This window comes from Eleutherodactylus coqui, chromosome 5 (genome assembly GCF_035609145.1).
Source record: "Eleutherodactylus coqui strain aEleCoq1 chromosome 5, aEleCoq1.hap1, whole genome shotgun sequence".
Taxonomy (NCBI): domain Eukaryota; kingdom Metazoa; phylum Chordata; class Amphibia; order Anura; family Eleutherodactylidae; genus Eleutherodactylus; species Eleutherodactylus coqui.
The window spans coordinates 196,782,446-196,802,568 of record NC_089841.1 but is presented as its reverse complement, the minus strand read 5'-3'; the positions used below and the strand labels follow the sequence as shown (position 1 = coordinate 196,802,568).

The window sequence follows — 20,123 nt, the reverse complement described above, 5'->3', positions numbered from 1 at the left end:
TCTTCTATAACTTTTATAGCATATTTCTAAAACTGTACAGGCGAACCTAGTAAAGCAATAAAACTATACGTTTGTGGGCTGCTGTGGATTCTAGCTTGTTTTTCAGCTGTCATGACAACTGTCATGTTGTCTGTGATCAGTAACAAAGTGACACTTTGGATATTTTTCGTGGCCTGTAAGCCGTTGTAGCAGAATCACAGTTTCCTATAGACTGACACTTTGTAATAAACTTTTAGACTGTTGTATTGAAAGTATAGAGGAGTGTGCTTTTCGGTTCAGCTGCAGAATCCTGACGTGTACTGGCAAAACTTCTGCTGAAAAACACACCCTTTCAGCATGCAATTAACCATTGAAGTCTATGGACACATCAGCGGAAGATTTAGGCTTTTATGCAAACTGTGCATTAGACATAGGGTTAAAGTACGGTAGTTCTAGGAACAATTTCTAGAGCTTAAAAGAATGGAAACACAATATATTTGCGGTTTTCTTGATAGTTTTTGCAGGAGTTTGTAGCAGCGGTGCGACTTTCAGACATTAGATTGGAGTAAACAAAGTAACAACTTTCCAAACTGCAACACAAAGTTTTACATTCCCTTGTATTATCAAATAACAGCCAAATACACAAACAACTACAACAACCGATCTCAAGGCCTGGTTTGGTCTGATGCAGGTATATTAAAGTAGATTATATAAGAAATGAAGCACCATATGCAAAAATCTGAGTTTATATGTCCTCTGCCCACAAGTACACTGCTCTGCATGCAAACAAGAAGGAGATATCCATTCCTGGGCTCCGCTGGCAAGGCATTACTTTGCTGCAGATGACATATGCTTGTCTCTTATTTGCATGCAGAACACGGTGGTTTTACAAAATGTTGTTCCCTTTATTAAGAAGATACACAGAAAATGAGAATTATTTTACAGATCTATAGCCTATTGGCATAATGAGGTTTGGTTTGTGTTAGGGTATCTCAGGCTTTCTCTGAACATGGTGACATCTGTGACACCGGGGTCGAAGTCCATGCTCAAATTTAAAAGACTGTGTTGCTCAACAGAAGTTTAGTTTGTCTTCAGTACACAGTAAAGCAATAATAAGCACTAAGGAGTCAATTACTATATGATGCTAATTTAGATATTGCTGAAAGGCCTTTGCAGCTGGAGGGGTCATCATATGATAATTCCTATGAAGCTCTGCTTTATAATACATGTAAACATTTTTAGGCTCTGTTCACATCTGTGTCAGGGGGGAGGTGGGTTTGGGGGGGTTGGTTGAGCGTCTATTTATTGTAGGATCTGGTATTTTCATTGTTTGGCTCCTGGTGCTGGTATGACCCCGGTAAGGCTGCTTTCCGTTCTGAGGTTACGACACAAAATGCCGGAGAAAGGAGTCCTGCATGCATGCCTTTCTCATCCGGTAAAATGATGGTCAGTTGAATGGAAACTGAACGGACTCCATTATAGTTAATGGGCTCTATTTGGCGTAGTTCAGTCCCGTCATAAGACGGATCCATTTGGCCAAGGGATCCCGCTTTCCTGCTCCTTTAGCAGAACAGGAAAATGGACCCCCCCTCCTCAACGCAGATGTGAACGCAGCCTAAGTAACTTAAAATATTGTGTTCCATCTTGAGCAGTTCTTTTAAATACCAAGTTATAGAAGAATCATTCTGTTTCCAAGTGGTAGTGATGCCAGCAATTAGGCCATAGCCAGATTCTGCACTGCTGCCATGTAAATTCTGCCATCAGAATATAAGCCTGCGACTTCTAGCCCCCTTCCGATCCTGAGAATGACACGACTGCAGGCCTGGATTAGCACTATGATCCCTTCAAAGTCTTTCCTGGACAGTGGCGCTCTCGGACACAGGGGCTTCACTATATTGGGTGCATAGGGTGTGGTCACTTCCGAAGCCTTGGCACCTTTCACACTTCACGAAATAGGACGCACCGCAAGCTGCAGTAAATTCCGCACCAGAATCCGCAGGCTACTTGTGGATTTGATGCGGAATTGAAAATAGCTTAAAACCTGCCTGCGGATTTTGGTGTGGAATTCTGCAGCTGCGGATTTGGCTATGTCCTATAGCATAATTCCATCCCATGTGAAAGGTCCCTTAGGCCACCCTCACACGGGTGGCAATTACTGTGGCAACTCCACAGTGTTTATAGTACAAGCCATGTGGAGGGGATTTCAGAAATCTCCTTCAGATGCAGGGAGTTTTCCGCCACAAATCCACAGCATTTTTTTTAAACGCTGCGGATTTTAAATCTGCAGTATTTCTATTGCAGCTGAACATTTATGCTGTGGAATTTTACCCTTTCCAATCCAATTTGTATCCTGGTTTTCCTAGGGGGCTTACTCTTTTTCTGCCGTTATGCAACCTCGCTTTCTGCTGGCTAAAGCCAGTACTGCATGAGGTGACTGGTTAGATAGCAGAGTGGCTGGCAATATACAGTAAGAGAACCCCGACGGATGTCTTCCAACATCAGAGCTCTACAGCCTTAAATCATAATGTCTTCAGACGTCAGACACTGGATTGGAAAGGGTTAGGTCTTGAAATTCCTCAGCTGATCTGCAATTTAAATGTGGCCAAATTCACACCATTTAGGTGTGGATTTTCCACTGCGGATTTTTAGTGGAATTGTTGCAGGTATTGCATTGCAGAATGCCCACAGCGATTTCGCCACGTGTGGAAGTGCCCTTAGGATGCTTTCAAATAGGCAGAATGATTCTACAAGAATGGTGTGGAAGTTATATGCTTGCAGAATACTTAGCATCAAAATCTACACGGTTAACGTGCGGATTTTGATGCAGAATGAAAATGGCACAATGCTCCTGGCAGTTCTGCATCAAAATCCGTATTTAGCCTCATTTAGCGTTGTTGCAGAACAATTCCATGAGAAAGCACGCTTCGCACACAGCACGGTCTCTTTGGGCTTTCCGCAACAGAAAACCCACAGGAGTTATGGTTGAAGAATGCAGTGGCCAAATTTGCACTTACATGGTGTGGATTTCCCCCCCCCCCCCCCTCCCATTTTTTGTAGCGGATCTGCAGCAGGATTTAGCCCTTGTCTTTCAAGGGTTAAATTCTGTAGCTTAAATCCACAGCATAAATAGACATGTTGCAGATTTATAATCCACAGCAATTTTCAAAAACACAACGGATTCATTGCTAAAATTTTCCACAGCATGTAAAGGAGAGTTTACAAATGTTCTTCACATGCTTTTTACTGTAAATGCTGCAGAATTTCCGCAGTAATTTGAAATTCCACTGTGTGAAAATGGCCTTATGGGGTGATTTCACACCTGCACCCAGAGTTCTGCTTTCCTGCTCCTTTTGGGGATAGCAGGAAAGGGGAATTCCTGAGGCTGAACGGCTCCGTCTCAGGATGTAACTGAACAGCGCCAAATGGACTCAAGGGACTATAATGGGGTCCGTTCGGTTTCTGCTCAGCTGCACGGCTTTTGGAGCTGGATCTGCAGAGTTTCCAACACAGATATGAAACCGGCCTTAGTGGATCCATAAGGTCTCTCTTCCCCATATAAAGAGACCAGTATTATAAATGAGGCACTATAGTTGGGGGTGCTGTTAAAGCTGTGGCATTGGGGTACAAGTCACACCTCTTAGCACCGTTCCATTCAGGTAATGAGTTGCAGCAAAGGGTAAGTCCAGACATGAAGGACATTTCTTTTGCGGATTTAGCTGCAAATCTCCACCAAATCCACAAAATCTGCTTGTGTTACCTGCGGACAGATTTTGTAGCGGATTTAGCCACGGATTCACCGTGTATTTGAGCATATTGCCACGCAGCAAATCCTCATGTCTGGACCTACCCTAAAGTAACGCTGCGGCCCCTTCATTAGCGGTGGGGCTCCAGAGGTCACACACCACTGATTCTAATGGTATCCCATTACTTTATGAGATCATCTAACCCTGTAAAGGCAATATCTACTTGCATCCACCCCTTCCTACATGCCCTATTAGGACATCATGGGGTTGTCTGTCTACTAGCCACAACTGAGGCTGAAGGCCCTGGCACAAGATGAGTTGTATGTTCCTTACTGGATAGTAGACAGCTTCCCCCAATGACCACCGCCAATATTCTCCAGTAAGGTGCCAGCAGATTCCCCGGTGATCAACTTTTTGGACATTGATCAACAAAAAAAATAAAAACTTTAGGATGTGAAAACAAAGCTGTATCTCAAGTGATCTGCAGTAATTACAATTAGGGTGGATTCACACTTCAACTACATTAAGGTGTGAATCACATTACCTTATTACACTCCCGTACAACAATGATCATGTGCAAGAGGCATTCATTAGAGAGAACCTGTGCCAGATTCCTAGCCCTAACCACATGCAGCGTGAAAGAGCGACAGCTTTATACGCCGGTCTTATGCTGGCGTAAAGAGCGCCAAATGTATTAATAGGCGCCGGCTTTTTAATATATTTGGTGCATATTTTGAGTTGCCCATATGCCAAATCTGAAATCTACATGAGCTTCGAGCTGGTACATGTTCTAACTAGTTTATGCCAGCTTCGGGGGTAAATTATAATAAATGTGATGGCCGTGAGCCAAAGCCGGCATCAAATAAGAATTTTTTTTCTACATTTTGGAGCACAGAATTTCATGTACCAAAGATGTGCAACTTTTCTCTGCCAAAAACCTGATGTAAGCCAGTTAGTAACATTAGGCCGCCTGCAGACGAGCGGGTCGGATCCGGCAGCGAGAATTCTCGCCGCGCGATCCGACCCGAGCGCCTGCAAGGACGAGCGCGTACTCTCCCGCGCCTGGCGGCCCCGTCTCTTTCATGTGCCGGCTGCCGCGCAGCCGGCGCATGCGCAGACCGGAGCCGGCGGCCAGGTGAGTGCGTGCCCTGCAGAAAATTAGGACATGCCGCGGTTTGTTTGCCGCACGAGATTTCGAGCTGCCAAACCGCGGCCGTCTGCATAGGAGTGCGTATTTTAATGCACTCCTATGCAAACTTTCAGCGGCGGAAATCCCGCAGCGGGAAATCCCGCGGCGGGAAATCCCGCGGCGGGATTTCCGCTCGTGTGCAGGCGGACTAACCCCTATATTTTCATTGAAATGCTGCTGATTTTCAGGGTCAGGCTTTATTCACACAAGCTTTTTTAGGTGGCTATTAAGCCGCATTTATATTTTACCAGAGTGCTAAGGCAGCAGTATGCAGTCCTAAGCTCTCGCTCACGACCTGAAGGTTGTCGGTTCAATTTCTGCTTGGTTCAGGTAGCCCCCTTAAGGTCAACTCAGCCTTCCATCCTTCTGAGGTCTGTAAGATGATTACCGGTTTGGTGGGAGGTAATAAAAAATTACTTGAAAGCTGCGGAATAAGTTGGCACTATACAAATAAGATTTATTTTATTTATTTGTATCTCAGCCATCTGTAGCATTGGTTCCCAGTGTATTCGTTCACATGACCGATTTTTAGCCGTGCAAAAACGTCACGCCGGAAAATAAAGGACATACGCGACCGAATTTATACACTGCCGGAAAGACATTAGAAGTCATTTTGAGGATTTATGCTGACCGAGGGATTCTTGGGCTTCGGCGTATTTGTTCACTAATACGTCACCCCCGGCCGTGGGAATGGATAAGAAAACGCTAATTAAGCTCAGGACTTGATCGCGGCTTTTCTACATTCGCACGATTTTCGGCCAAGGTGCGGCCAGCGTGACAACCCATATGCTCGTGTGAAGGAGGCCTTAAACTTATGTATGACCTGGGTTTTACACGCCAATCTTAGATAAGTAACGCTGCAGTAAGATGCACCTAATGTAGTAAAAGGCACGCACCCCTTTGTACATTTGTTGCTCCTTGGGCCTCCTGTAGATTTTTGCCATAATTTGCGCCAGCCTCCGCTGTAAACTATATTGAAGTTGACAGGCTGTAGAAAACCCCACCCCCTCCTGCCAAACCCCACCCATTTTTAACAAAAGTGGTGATGGTGGCAGAAAATGTAAGAAAGTCACAAATATTTATGCAAGTGACTCTTGCACAAAAATATGTGACATTTTTATGCCGAAATTATGGCGTAAACTATTTTATGAATTCCGCCTACAGTTTTTCGTGCTGAGTCTGTTGATGATTTATGCTGCCTATGTTTAAGGCACCAGTAAGCTGGCCCAGGTAGCCTTAAAGGAGTACTCCAGGGAAATCTATTGATGACCTATCTTCAAGATAGATAAGTAATACTTGATCGGAGGGGCCTGCCGCTTGGGACCCCTTCCGATCAGCTGATCAGGCGCGTGCAGAGGTACAGAGCGGAGATGTTGCTTTGACGTGGCTGCTACTCGTAACTGCAGGTGCAGCTCTCGTTAGAATCGATTGATGACCTATCCTGAGCGTACGTCATCAATAGTATTTTCCTGGAAAAGACCTTTTACATTTTACTCCAAGATTTCCCTGTATTTTGCTGCATTCATTTTGACTTCCGGTGCCTCCGATGTTGGCATGCTGTATATGTACTGCATTTTTAGTGGTATATACCGGTATTTGGTTTATACCGTAACTTTGACGCTCCAATAGCCATGTTAAAAAATCGTGACTATCGCAGCATAAAATTGTATGAACAGAGAATATTTTTCACGATTTTTCACGGCTGGCTGCGGTGTCTTGCAGTGAACTGATGCCGCAGCCCCGAAATCCCTCTGTCAGCAGAACAATTTAAATCACTTTAATAGGTTAAATGCGTTACTAGAGGCACCTGTAATTGTTTAACAGCGCTAGCCGCTGTTAAACTCCCTCCCCTTTTTTTTTTCTGTCCAGCTCCCATAGACTCTCATCAGAGTCTATGGTGCCTCCTGCGTTGTGCCGACAAAAGATAGGACAAGACCTATCTTTTGAAACGAAAGAAAGTTGGGCGTTGAAATAACGTGCCTATGTTCTATCTTTTGTGGTGCAATTTTTTTTAGGCGCGCCAAAAAATCATTCATCTGCAGGAACCCATAGGAAACCATTGGTTCTAATAGACACGATTTTTTTGATGCGCTTACTTTGCGTCAAAATGCCGTTTGTGTGAAAGATGCCTAAGGGTGCTTTTACACAGGCCAACTATTGGCCGAAAAAAAATCACTCAAGTGATCTTAAGCAATAGCTGTCCCGTGTAATTGTGGAACCCGGTAGGGTACTGTGCGGGCAACCCTCAGTAGTCGCTTCAGCTCACTGAAGCCAAGCAACTAGTTCATCTTTGAATGGCTGAATGTTCAAGATGAATGGAGGCAGGTGCTGGAAATGATCTCCTGCACTTTGCTTGTCTGAAAGTTTGGTGCAGTTTTGATGCATTTATCTTAAAGGGGTTGTCCCGCGGCAGCAAGTGGGTCTATACACTTCTGTATGGCCATAATAATGCACTTTGTAATATACATTGTGCATTAATTATGAGCCATACAGAAGTTATCAAAAGTTTTATACTTACCTGCTCCGTTGCTGGCGTCCTCGTTCCCATGGAGCCGACTAATTTTCGGCCTCTAATGGCCAAATTAGCCGCGCTTGCGCAGTCCGGGTCTTCTGCTGTCTTCAATGGGGCCGCTCGTGCAGAATGCCGGCTCCGTGTAGCTCCGCCCCGTCACGTGCCGATTCCAGCCAATCAGGAGGCTGGAATCGGCAATGGACCGCACAGAAGAGCTGCGGTCCACGGAGGGAGCAGACCCCGGCGGCCATCTTCAGCAGGTGAGTATGAAGACGCCGGACCGCCGGGATTCAGGTAAGCACTCTCCGGTTTGTTTTTTTAACCCCTGCATCGGGGTTGTCTCGCGCCGAACGGGGGGGGGGGGGGGGGGGGGGGTTAAAAAAAAAAAAAAAAAAAAAAACGTTTCGGAGCGGGACAACCCCTTTAAGTGTATGTCAAGCTTAAAGGGGTTGTCCAGGAATGCAACAAAATGTCCGCTATCCATGCAGCTCGTGGAAACTCAACCTAGGAAAAAAGTGTAGTGGGAGGGGCGGAGCCTAATGCTTGTTTTTTTGCGGGATGAGTTGTATTTTTCAATAGTACTGTTTAAATGTACCATATAATGCACTATGGTGCACAAACTGCGACAAAAATGACATTATAACTTTATTGTATGGTTCCGTACGATTACTACAATACCAAACTGATATAGTTCTATTTTTGCTGTACTACTTTTATTTTTTTTTTCAAAGATATTTAACATTTTTTAATTATTTTCAGTTGCTATCTTCTGATAGCTATTACTTTTTGATTTCTCCTTCAGCATAGTTGTGCGAGGGCTCATTTTGTGCGGGACGCCCTGTAGTTTCCGTTAGTACCATTTTGGAATATATACAACGTTTTGATCGCTTTTCATTACATTTTTATTTGGAGATGGGGTGACCAAAAAGCGCAATTCTTGCGTTCTTTATTTTTTTTCTGACGATGTTCACCTTGCTGTGGTAAATAATGCATTACTTTGAGAGATCGGACTTTTATAGACGCAGTGATACTAAATATGTATTTTTGTTTTATTATTTAGATTTTATTATAAATATGGCAAAAGGTTTTTTTTTTTTACCTTTTATTACTTTTTAATAAATTTTAAAAGGTTTTACTAATTATGTTTACTTTTTTTTTAGTCCCCAGAGGGATATGCAATGCTCTGATTGCTCTTGCAGTATGATGTGATGCCATAGCATTACATTATACCTCGATCTGATAGGCATTCTATCAAGCTATGCCATGGGCATGGCTTGATAGGCCCTCTGCCATGGCACCCCCCCTGGGGCCTTTTTAGAAGGCAACCCAGGGGGATGGGGGAGGGGGGGTAGTGTGTGATCCCCGATTATTGGTTGGGGCATTTAAATGCCAATGTCAGAATTGATGGTGGCACTTAAAGGGTTAACCGCTCCGACGAGTAGTGTGGCATATCAGAGCTGTAGCGGGAAGGTGTCGGCTGTAAGAAACAGCCGGCGCCCACGTTGTTTGGAGCGGGATCGACCCGCGATCTCTCTTCATACATGCACGGAACGTGCAGGATGTAACACATGTCCTGCAGCATTAAGGAGTTACGACTCCCTACTGAAACTTGGTGATCTCCATAAGAAATATTATCTCCCTAGACCCAAATGAAATGTCAAGACATTTATGACCTCCATTAAAAACAATCCTCTGCTTCTAATACAAAATTCTGTCCTTTGATCGGAGGTTGGAGGGGATATATTACCTGCACTCAATCCTCTTCCCTGTCCGTCTGTTATGTTGGTTTCAGTCCCATTTTAAGGGCTGCCACAATCCTTAGACTACCTAATAATTGGTAGTGTTAAACTACCAATGCTTTGTACCTGCTCTGTCATTGGTCAGCACTGCTCATGTGATAAGTACTGGCCAATCACAGAGCAATGCATAGTCTATCTATGTTGCCTTCCGTAAACAGGACTAGGACCGATGCAACTGAGGGATGAAGAAGGAGATCAAATGCAGGTAATATACCTCCTTCACCTACAGTCCCAGAACAGAACCAGAGGGTCACTTTTAGGTATATGATAGGACGTACACATTAAATGAAAGCATCTGTCATAGGCAATACAGGCTGATGTATACCGGCTGGATGCCATACAGTTTGACTTATGCTGGCCACATGGACACTCTTTTGGCCTCTGTCGTTCTAATGCAACCCTATGGACATGCTTAGAAAGCATGTTGGGAGTTTTACCATCATATATGCTCACAGAAGTCACGTGAATATAGCCTAAAACCCATTTTTCCAGAATTATGAATACACTGTAGATTGTTCATTATCTATGTATATTCCATGTTGAAAAGTTGCCAGTTAGCTTCAGTGAACTCCAGCGCAAGTCCTTAAACATTCCTGCTGCATTTGCCCGGCCATCTGAACGACGTCTTATATTAAAGAATTGCTATGGTTTTTCTATGCAGATTTCTAAAACAAAATCTGCATGTAAAATATCTGCTGCATTTAAATTCAGGCTAGGAAGAACCTTCAATCACTTTTTGTGACAGTGCATAGAGCGCGCATTGTAGTCAGTGGGGTACAAAGGTAAAGACCCCTAGTGCAAGCAAAGAGTCATGACTGACTCCTCAGGTGACGTCACAGCATGACGTTTTCTCGGCAGACTGTTTTTGCTGGGTGGTTTGCCATTGGCTCCCCCAGTCATCTTTTACCCCTCACCAAACTGGGTACTCATTTTACCGACCTTGGAAGGATGGAAGCTGAGTCAACCTTGAGCCGGCTACCTGAACCACGTGACGATTGAACCCACAACCTTTCTACTACCTTAACACTGTGCACCAAACGAGGCACATGTTTTTAATATGCGCTTCTGCCAGCGTGTTTTACATGGGCATGCAAGGCATTTGCCTGTCAAAAACCCCTGCCATCACTTCAGTAAAGTTGCGATCCTCCGGTGCGACTTTCAGCCGCATCGGCGGATCGGCATACAGATCACAGCCTGTGCGATGTGTTTCCCTGCCCCACTGAAACCAATGGGTGATGCGTTTTGAGGAACACGCCAAGATAAAACATGCAGCCATGTGAAAGCGGCCTTAGTGCAGAAAGAAAAATTACCCATTGTGGTGAAACCTCTATCAGTTTTACAGTTATTAATCATTTCATTATAATCATTTTATTGTATTAGCATATATGAAATATTTCGATAAGGTTCTTATAGTGTGTATATGTGATTTTTAAAGCAAATAACTGACTTGGACTTAATTTAGTCATGAACATGAGCTATATATGAGATAGATGTGGGCTTGAACTTCGGAGTTTGACTATTTTTCACAATATTTGGCTAGTAAATGGGATTTCTGGGGCTTCAGTATTGATGGCCTATCCCTAGGTACCCCATACACATAACGGAATGTTGGCCAAACCCGACGATTTCCGTGAGATTGGATGACTATCTTATGTACATGGGAGCAGGCTGGAGGAGGAAGGATCAGCCATGTTGAATTTTATATGCTTGATTCCTTTGTTCTCAGCAAGCAATTTGCTGCCTCCAGAAGAGCGTGGCAGCAGCTCACTCTCCTCTCTCCATTGAACACACATGCACGCTCGACTGAGCTGATCATGTCTGCATACAGGAGAGTTGGCAGAAATGACTGTTGACCGAATGAGCATTTGGCCGACAGCCATTGGAGGTATATGGAGATCTTTAGAATAGTCCATAAATATCAAATCAGCTGACTGAAAGGACAGCTCAGTTATATTCACCTGAATAGGACTGAGATGCAGTCAACTGCAATACCAGGCACAGCCACTACACGGAGTATGGAGTTGTGTCAGCTAAAGAGTGCCAGATTGTCGAAGCCCCTTCTGTCTGCTGATTGTTGGGGCTTTCAGGAGTTGGTCTCCTACCGACCTGATATTGATGGCCTGTCCTAAGAATAGACTATTAATATTGTAGGCTATATGCACACTTGGTGGATTTGTTGTAGGGTTCCACAGAAAAATACAGTATAAGGTCTGTGAATGGAACTTAGGAAACCCCGTTCACATCTATTGAAAAGAATCCACCAAGATTTGACATCATTCTTTAGATTTTTAAACCAGTATTGTTGCGGATTTATAAAATCTGCATCAGACTTGGCTGTGTGACTTTATTGGAGTGGATCTGCTGCATGAGATCTTTTGTGCAAACAACATTTTCATCTAGCATGTTTTCAGTTGAATCTTATGACATAAAATCCATGTTTCAGTTGTTGATAATTCTGGGTCTTTTCTGTTTATTCCTCCTTTTTAGTGATATCATTTTATAATTTAGTATCATGTATTTGAAAAATGCTATAACTTCTGCATACTTTTGCTTCTTCAGGTTTTTTGCTGCCCATTCTGTGCTTATGTTAGTCCTTCTGAAGACCAGGTCCACAGTCATGCTGTGTCTCAGCATGCCATGCAGCCCACTTTTCGATGCCCACTATGCCAGGAACAGTTAACAGGAACTGGAAATCTTAGAGGACACCTGGGACATGGACACAATGTAGTGTCTGAATGTGTGGAGAAATTGTTACTGGTGGTAAGTATGTTACTAAAACAATGTCAGAAAAGTAAGGACTGTTCTACCTGTGTGTCCAACAGACTTCACACAGACCCATAATAATCAATGGGGCTATTCACACCTCCGAACCGATGACTTTTGGACAGCACAGAGATGGCAGCTGCGTGCTGTCTTTTTTTTTTTTTGGATCTGATTTTTGTGGACAAACACAGATCCACTCATGTGAATAAGCCCTAAGGCTGGGTTCACACGGGACAGAAATCTCATGGAATGTCCGCAGTGGGACCGCACGGAAATTCTATAGAATAGAAACGACTGCCTGTTTAAACAAGCCGATCTGTTGTTCAGTTTTCTGCCTGCAGAAACTAAATGAGGAACGAGAAGCGAACAAATTCTAGTTCGTCATTTGTAGGTGCAGGCATTTACACTGAACTACAATCTTTAGATTCCCATTGGATGTGGGAATCTGAACGACTCATCGGAACATGTAAAAGGGCCCTTATATGTGGCAGAAAACTGGTCAGTAAGTTGATGATCAGGCATAGAAACTTCCGTCTGCTCTAACACAGGTTGCACAATCTTTTCTGCCTCAAGGGCTACATTATCATATTGAACCACTCCCAAGGGCCACAATGAAATGCATAAAAGGTATTGGGTGAGACATATCAAAAGTACAAGCCATACATGTCTAATAGGTGTAAGTTCCACTTCCAGGACTCCCACCTATCAACAGAATAGGGTCCCCTTTTCCACCATTCAGCACTCCGGATGGGAGGAGATCATCCATGCATGTGGCTCTTTCCATTTTAGATGATGATAGTTGTGGCATTTCACAACTACAATAAACTACAATGAACAGAGCTATGTGCATGAACAACCCCTTTCTAACTTCTCCTCCTTTCTGGAGTGCTAAACACAGGTCAAGAGACCCCATTTTCCTGATATATGTGGGGCCCAATGATGGCTATACCATTACCACTCGCCCTCCTTGCTCCTGAGCTATGTGTCACTCATCTTCTCTCTGCAATTGAAACTACATGTAAAAAGTATATTAACTATAATACCCTTAGCCTCCAAGACGATGACTGCCAATTACCTACCTTTTATATGTACTTTCCACAGATTGTTTCTATGTGATTATTATTAGGGGTGTAGCTATAGAGGGAGACAAAGTAGCAGTTGTACTTTGGCCCTGGTGCGTGAGGGGGGTCACATAAGAAGACACTGGTATTATAAATGGTTTATGATACGTGGGGAGGGGCTGTTACATATTTTGCATTGGGGAACAGAAGCTTTAGGAGCTCTAGTAACTTTGTAACTTTTATGTGGTGTTTTTCAGGCACAGAAAGTTAATAGAACTTTTAGGACCAGAATTCTTCCTGTGAGAGTAATAGAGGAACCCGACCAGCCTGTCCCAGACAACGCACCTTCTAGTGAGTTTCCTAACCTCATGTTTGCATCTTTTTTCATATGCACATTGAACTCTTATCCATTAGGAATAATCCTGCCTCATTTTAGGTTTTGTATGCCAAACCCTCTCAGGGAAACATGTTTCCCATAGCCAATAATCAGAGGCTATGTTGTATTCTCCGAACTATACTACTATGCATTCTCATTGGTTGTTTTTTCCCTATTATGATATTGATTCAAGACCCTTTGTGGGAAATATAATAAGGCATGTGTGTCAGAATGTTGGTGTAAAAGGTCACTAATATTTGCACACGCCATACTTTTGCAAAATGTATTGCTTTTTGTCCCTTGGCATGTTTAAAAAAAATGCATGGGACATAGTGGCAGGGACAGAGCCACCAGCAGCCCGACAAATTTCCTATCAATTACACCAGAAACTAAAGTAAATTATAACATAACTCTTAAGTCAGCCCATTGACTTCCAAGTGCATGGGTGACCAAAGAGATGTGCCAATTTGTTCAAGAGGCATGCACTTCTTAATAAAATTGACGCATTTCATTTTGGTGCATTTTGGATTATTGTATGCCCCGGACTAAGTAAATGTTTGTTTCAATATAATTTGTTGTTTTATTCACAGATAATACTAGCTGTTCTTGAATTGCATATTTTGCTATTTTGCACAGGTGAAGTTATAGAATCTTCCCCTCCAGAATCGCCTGATGACATTTCCATAAACCCTGTAGAGGCTGTTGACACTGTAGCGGATAATGAGAAAGCACAAGATGAAACCGCATGCCCCTTTTGTCCACTGACTTCTGAAAATTTACAAGACCTAAGAACACACTTGGAGAAGGATCATCCTGAGCTCAGTCCATCTGATATCCAGCAAGCATGTGACGGTCGGGGCCGTGAAGTAGATACCGTGGAACATGAGGAGAAAAAGGGCTCTCAGGAAAACACACCTGCTCAATCTCAACAATCTACATACCGAAAGACTGCCAACTTTGCTATGGACAAGTTTATGGACCCTTCAAGGCCTCATAAATGTGTCGTGTGCAAGGAGTCCTTTACCCAAAAAAATATCCTGCTTGTACATTACAATTCAGTATCTCACTTGCACAAAGTGCGTAAAGCCTCTCTTGACCCTTCTCTCTCCACCAGAAATGAGTCTGGAGTAGGAGCCACAGCACACAGTGTCCAAACAGGACAAGAAAAACCTTACAAGTGCACAGTGTGCCATGTATCGTACAACCAAAGCTCGACATTAGAAATTCACATGCGTTCTGTTCTCCACCAAACCCGCTCCAGAAGCTCAAAGCAGGACCCTGCCAAGACGTCTTCTGAAAAGCCGCAAAGAGATACTGGAATTAAAAGTGAAATTATTAATGATAGTAGAGGAGAGACCTCTGATGCACAAGGAATTGATGTTACTAAGAAGAGACAACAGCAACTCGGACCATGCATGGGAGTTCCATTGCTGCCCACTACTGTTGCTCCTCCACAAATGCCACTTTCAATGGATTTGTCTAGGCCGCCCCCACTTGTCCAGCCTTCACCACTTTTTGCACCATCACTACTTCCCTCATTTCCACTGACACCTGAAACCCTTTTGAAACTCCAGCGTCAACAACAGCAACTTCTTCTTCCTTTTTACCTTCAAGAGCTCAAAGTTAGTGGAGATGGGAATCCAGCTCCTTTACTACCCTTTGGAGGTGCCCAGCAGCCTCCAACAATCAAAGATGAAGGTGATCAACTGAGTGCAATTCCTAGACAAGCAAGTGAGAAGGATGAAGAAGTGCAAGATGAGAATGATGCAGCCACTGGAGACACAAGTACTTCACAGAATCCAGATTCTTCTTCCAAGGTTTCTGGAGACCCCTCAGGGTCTGCAGCACGAGCTTTGCTAGAAAACTTTGGCTTTGAATTGGTTTCACAATATAATGAAGGAAGACAGCCACTGGCTTCCCAAGCACAGCCTCAGCCACGGCCTCCTGCTCCTCCACTTGATACATCACCGGCTTCTTCTTCCACCGAGAAACTACAGTGTGGTACTTGTGGTAAACTTTTCTCAAACAGACTGATCCTTAAAACCCATGAAGAGCACATGCACCAGCGTTTACTCCCTTTTGAAGCTTTGAGTCGCTATGCTGCCAATTTTCGACGCACCTATGATAGTCACAACCCTTCTGGAGCTAATTCTGATATAACAGGGCCATCAGTTACGCCACTTGACTATTCTGTAACTTCACAGCTTTCTCAGTGTTCTAAAGAGTGTGAGCAACACGAAGCTATACTTGAGCATGGTGTTACGATTGAGCAACTTAGTTTCCTGCAAAGTCTATTTGATTTTCCAGGGCCTGTGCTTGAAGAACAAATCTTATGGGTTGCTGAAAAGACTGGGCTGTCCCCTGCAACTATTAGACACTGGTACAAGCAAAAAGAGAGTATTCTCCAAGAGAATCAGGAGGAAGAAACAGAGGAAAGCTCACGGTTTGATCGCTTGGGTCATCGTCGTTTCTCACGGACAAAGTTCTCTGAATTTCAGACCCAGGCCTTGAACAGCTTCTTTGAGTCTAGCGCATACCCAAGAGATAGTGAAATAGAACACTTGTCAGAGTTGTTAGGCCTTTCTGGAAGAGTGATTGTTGTATGGTTTCAAAATGCTCGTCAGAAAGCTCGAAAGCATGCCGCAGAAACTGGGACCTCTCCTTCACCCCCTCTTCATCTTGGTCAACCAGGGGAACGCCCTGCTGCCAATAGCAAAATACCACCTTGTCGAAAATGCGGTATTGCTCTCCCTTGTATATTTCAACTCATCCATCATCTCAAAATTTGCTACAATGATCACATTGAAGAGACAAATGAACTACAAGAAAAGGAAGAGGAATCTGATAAAACTAAACATGAGGAACCTGTTACTGACCATGCTGTCAACCAAGAGAAGGTAATGAAAACTGAGCAAGAAAAGCAAGAAAGTGAGCAAACTGATAATCTAGAAGAACAAAAAGAAACCATAGATCCCGTGACTAAAGGAAATATTAGTTTACCTAAAGTGAATGAAGGAAATGTTCAACAACCTGATCAAATTGATCATCTAGCAGAACAGAATGAACCATCCATCCTTACAAATCCAGCTGATCAGAACCAAAGCAAACTGTTACCAAGTAGTGGTCATCTCTCAGCACCACTGATGGATCTCTCTCTCCTTATCCCTGTTGGGACGGGTGATGCGACCTGCCAGAGGAAAAGAAAACATGAGGAAGAAAGCCTGTCCCCAACTGGAAGTGAAGGTGGAGATGAGCCTCCTAGAGACAAGCGTTTAAGAACTACCATATTACCAGAGCAACTTGATATTTTACATAGATGGTATCTGCAAGATTCTAACCCCACAAGAAGCACTCTAGAACGCATATCTTTTGAAGTAGGCTTAAAGAAGAGAGTAGTTCAAGTTTGGTTTCAGAACACAAGAGCCCGTGAGCGTAAAGGTCATTACCGAGGGGGAGTGCCATCGTCTGTTTCAACTCCCAAGCAGCAAGATGATTCTCCAAATGAAGGATCAAAAAGAGAAGGAGTAAATTACTTTTACAATGCTCCTTCAAGCCAAGTGGTGACCCAGTTACCAGGAAAATTAGGCTCATCAACTGTGCAAACTACATGTTCTTCAATATTGCCGAAACCTCCACCTTCTTGCAGCATTACCACAACTCCAGTTACAAAGCCTCTGGTCAATCCAACCCAGGCACTTTCAGGAATACTTAGTGCCACACATGTGTTACCTAGCTTAGTTAATCCTTCACAAGCTATAACTAATCTTGCTAATTCTCAGGCTTTGCCTGGCCTTGTCAATCCACCTCAAGCTTTAACTAGTTTAGTGAACCCAAACCAAACATTTACTGGCCTTGTCAATCCAGCGCAAGTACTCTCCAGCCTTGTTAGTACTTCCCAACCTTCACCAGGTTTATTATTGGCTTCATTCACAGCCAAGCCTGCTCCACCAATTTTATTGTCTTCACCCCCAGAGGTTAAGTTGCATTCCTCAACAAGTCAGCAAGTTTTTGCCCAGTCATCAGGAGAGCAGATTGCTGAGCCTGAAAAAACATTACTACCGCCCTTTCCTGAAACTACTGATTCCTCTAAAGTTATAAATTCAGAACAACAGATTACTGAAAACCAAACTTTGGAGAACCAAAGTGCAAACAGCCAAAAATTTATAGATGAGAAAGGAGCCACAAAAATCTTGGAATCCCTTATGCACAGTCCACAAGGAGGAGACATAAGCGATTCATCGAGCTCAGACCCCGGACCATCCAGTCCTGGTAAAGGAGCTTTAAATTCTGAAGGATTTTTGGGTTCTTCTGGAGCAAGACGTTATCGTACCCAAATGAGTAGTTTACAGTTGCGGATACTCAAGGCCTGTTATGCTGAATATCGTACTCCAAGCATGCAAGAATGTGACTGCCTTGGTGGAGAAATTGGACTGCAAAAAAGAGTTGTGCAAGTTTGGTTCCAGAATGCCAGAGCCAAAGAAAAGAAAGCCAGATTACAGGGTTTGGTTGGTTCAACCTGCGGAAATGATGGGCCTCAACCTACAGAATGTACCCACTGTAATGTAAAATATGGGCCCACCATCCCATGTCGTGCCCACATATTCTCTCGGCAGCATATTGCAAGACTGCGAGTGTCAATACAACAGCAACTGAAGGAAGAGAGTCGTTACAGGGACACTCACCCTAGCGGAGGAGCGGCTCCTGTTCCTGAAAATAAACCAGCCTCACAGATTCTCAACTTCCAGAGTCCTGCTACAGTGACTCCTCAAATCCAGAGGCTGACACCCTTGCTGATGCCTGGTCAGGGCATCCCTGCACCAATCGGGGGATTAGCAACTTTCAACACAGGTAAACTACAGTTTGGGAATAGGAAATACATAAAAAGATGGACTGGGTTATAGTCATATGGGAATGGCTGTTTAATAGTAGGAAAGCAAATGTTAAAGGGATTCTGTCACCAGGTTCATGAAGTTTGACTTGGAGCTGTACTGCGAGTAATAGAATGGGCTGTGCCAGCTTCTCCCTATCCGCATCGTACAGACTAAAAGCTTTCTTCTGTGTATGGACAGAGAACTGTCATTCTGCATGCTGCGGTAGGGAAGAGGCCTCCAGACTTGGATATCAGCTCCAAGTCAAACTTCATGAACTTGAAGACAGAATCTCTTAAAGTTCCAAGTATTACCTAGCAACATCTTGAAAAATGATCACTCCAGGGCACACACAAAATAGTGGAAGTAGGGACACCGCAAGAGATAAGTAACAGCTAAATACTGTATGTTGCAACATTACATTACACCTATGCCCCAAGTTTCTGAAGTGGCACTCACTGTAATATCACTGCAAGCTGTGTCACTGGTTAATATACTTGAGGATTTCTTGATCTATTATTACTGCCTTAAGAGATACATTTTCATTTAGCAATGAGATAATATAAAGTATTCCAGTACATGAGATATTTTCTTATAAAGCCTTCTCCATACGGTATTATTTAATACATACTGTAGCAATAGTAAGGTGGATGTAGCTACCTGATTACTATAGGCAGCAGTGGAGTGCAAGGCTCAGATTTCGTATAGAATATGCTAAACAAGCACGTACCACCCCTCTCACTAGCTTTTCCCACAAGAAGAATGTAGAACTACTGCAGGAGGTACATTAGTCACACTTAAAACCTTACCCCACTTGTAAAACCACTTTTCTGTAATATCAAACAATAATACCTTGTGACAGGCTACTGTGCATTTCCACTGAAATCGTTCTGCATGCCCTGATACCTCCTGTCCGTGACGTGGTATGTCAGTAACCGTGGAGCCTAGACATGTAGTAGACACAATAACTGTGGTCACTTCCACTTACTTTGACCAGCACAGAGGATTGCCAATATTAGAGACAGGAAAAGAGGCACCAAAGATAGGGACAAGAAGGGTCAGGTGTGTGGTATAGGACTGGAGCTTTTCAAGTACTCACTAAGGGCTACTGCACACAGGTGAATTGGATTTGCGGAATCCGGGGCCGGATTCCGTAGCAAATACCGGCCATAGCCTCCTATGGAGACCCACTGCTTCCTACACAAGCGGAAATTTCCGCACCCTCCCTTTGCCAACAGCTGGCAAGGGGTGGAGAAGGGGAGGGAGTTTAGTAGAGCCTCTGCTAAACTGCCTCCCACCTCCTTTTTTCAGCCTCTTCAGTAGGCTACTATAGGAGTCTATAGGACTAGCCGGCGTACTCCAGCCGGCAGATAGTTCCAGAACTATCTTTTCCGGACAGCGTAAAAACAGCCGACCAGAATGCGCACTGTATGCGCTATCTTTTCTGGCTGACCGTTTTTACATACCAGAAAATCGGCCATCTGGATGGAATCCAATTCATCAGATAGTCGCGCTTATCGGCAAGCCGCGAAAACTGGAGCCGATATACGCTCGTGCAAATAAGCCCATAGACTGTATCTACACATTCAGATAATATGCCATCCTTCTGAAATGAAATTCATCGAGAAAAAAACCTAAAGTGATGTTAAGAATCCCAGTGATATGCAGCATTCATAAACCGCAGTATACACAGTCCGGGGTATTTCAGTGATTTTTCTGTTTTCTAAGGGACTTTCGGAGGACAACAGCATAATGGGTCAGATGTGTTTATGTGGTACTGCGATAGGGTAATCTGCACACAGAAAAATACGACACAGATTTGCCACATAATTT

At 43.7% G+C, this 20,123-nt stretch overlaps 1 protein-coding gene across 1 annotated transcript in view; it reads left to right on the top strand.

Annotated features, from left to right (window-relative positions):
• Positions 1 to 20,123, top strand: part of ZFHX2 (zinc finger homeobox 2) — a 51,061-nt gene that overhangs the window by 19,432 nt on the left and 11,506 nt on the right. The window contains exons 5-8 of the mRNA XM_066604998.1: positions 9,381 to 9,427; positions 11,782 to 11,982; positions 13,304 to 13,397; positions 14,059 to 18,270. Coding sequence (XP_066461095.1) covers positions 9,381 to 9,427; positions 11,782 to 11,982; positions 13,304 to 13,397; positions 14,059 to 18,270 — 4,554 coding nt within the window. The remainder of the gene's footprint in view (positions 1 to 9,380; positions 9,428 to 11,781; positions 11,983 to 13,303; positions 13,398 to 14,058; positions 18,271 to 20,123) is intronic.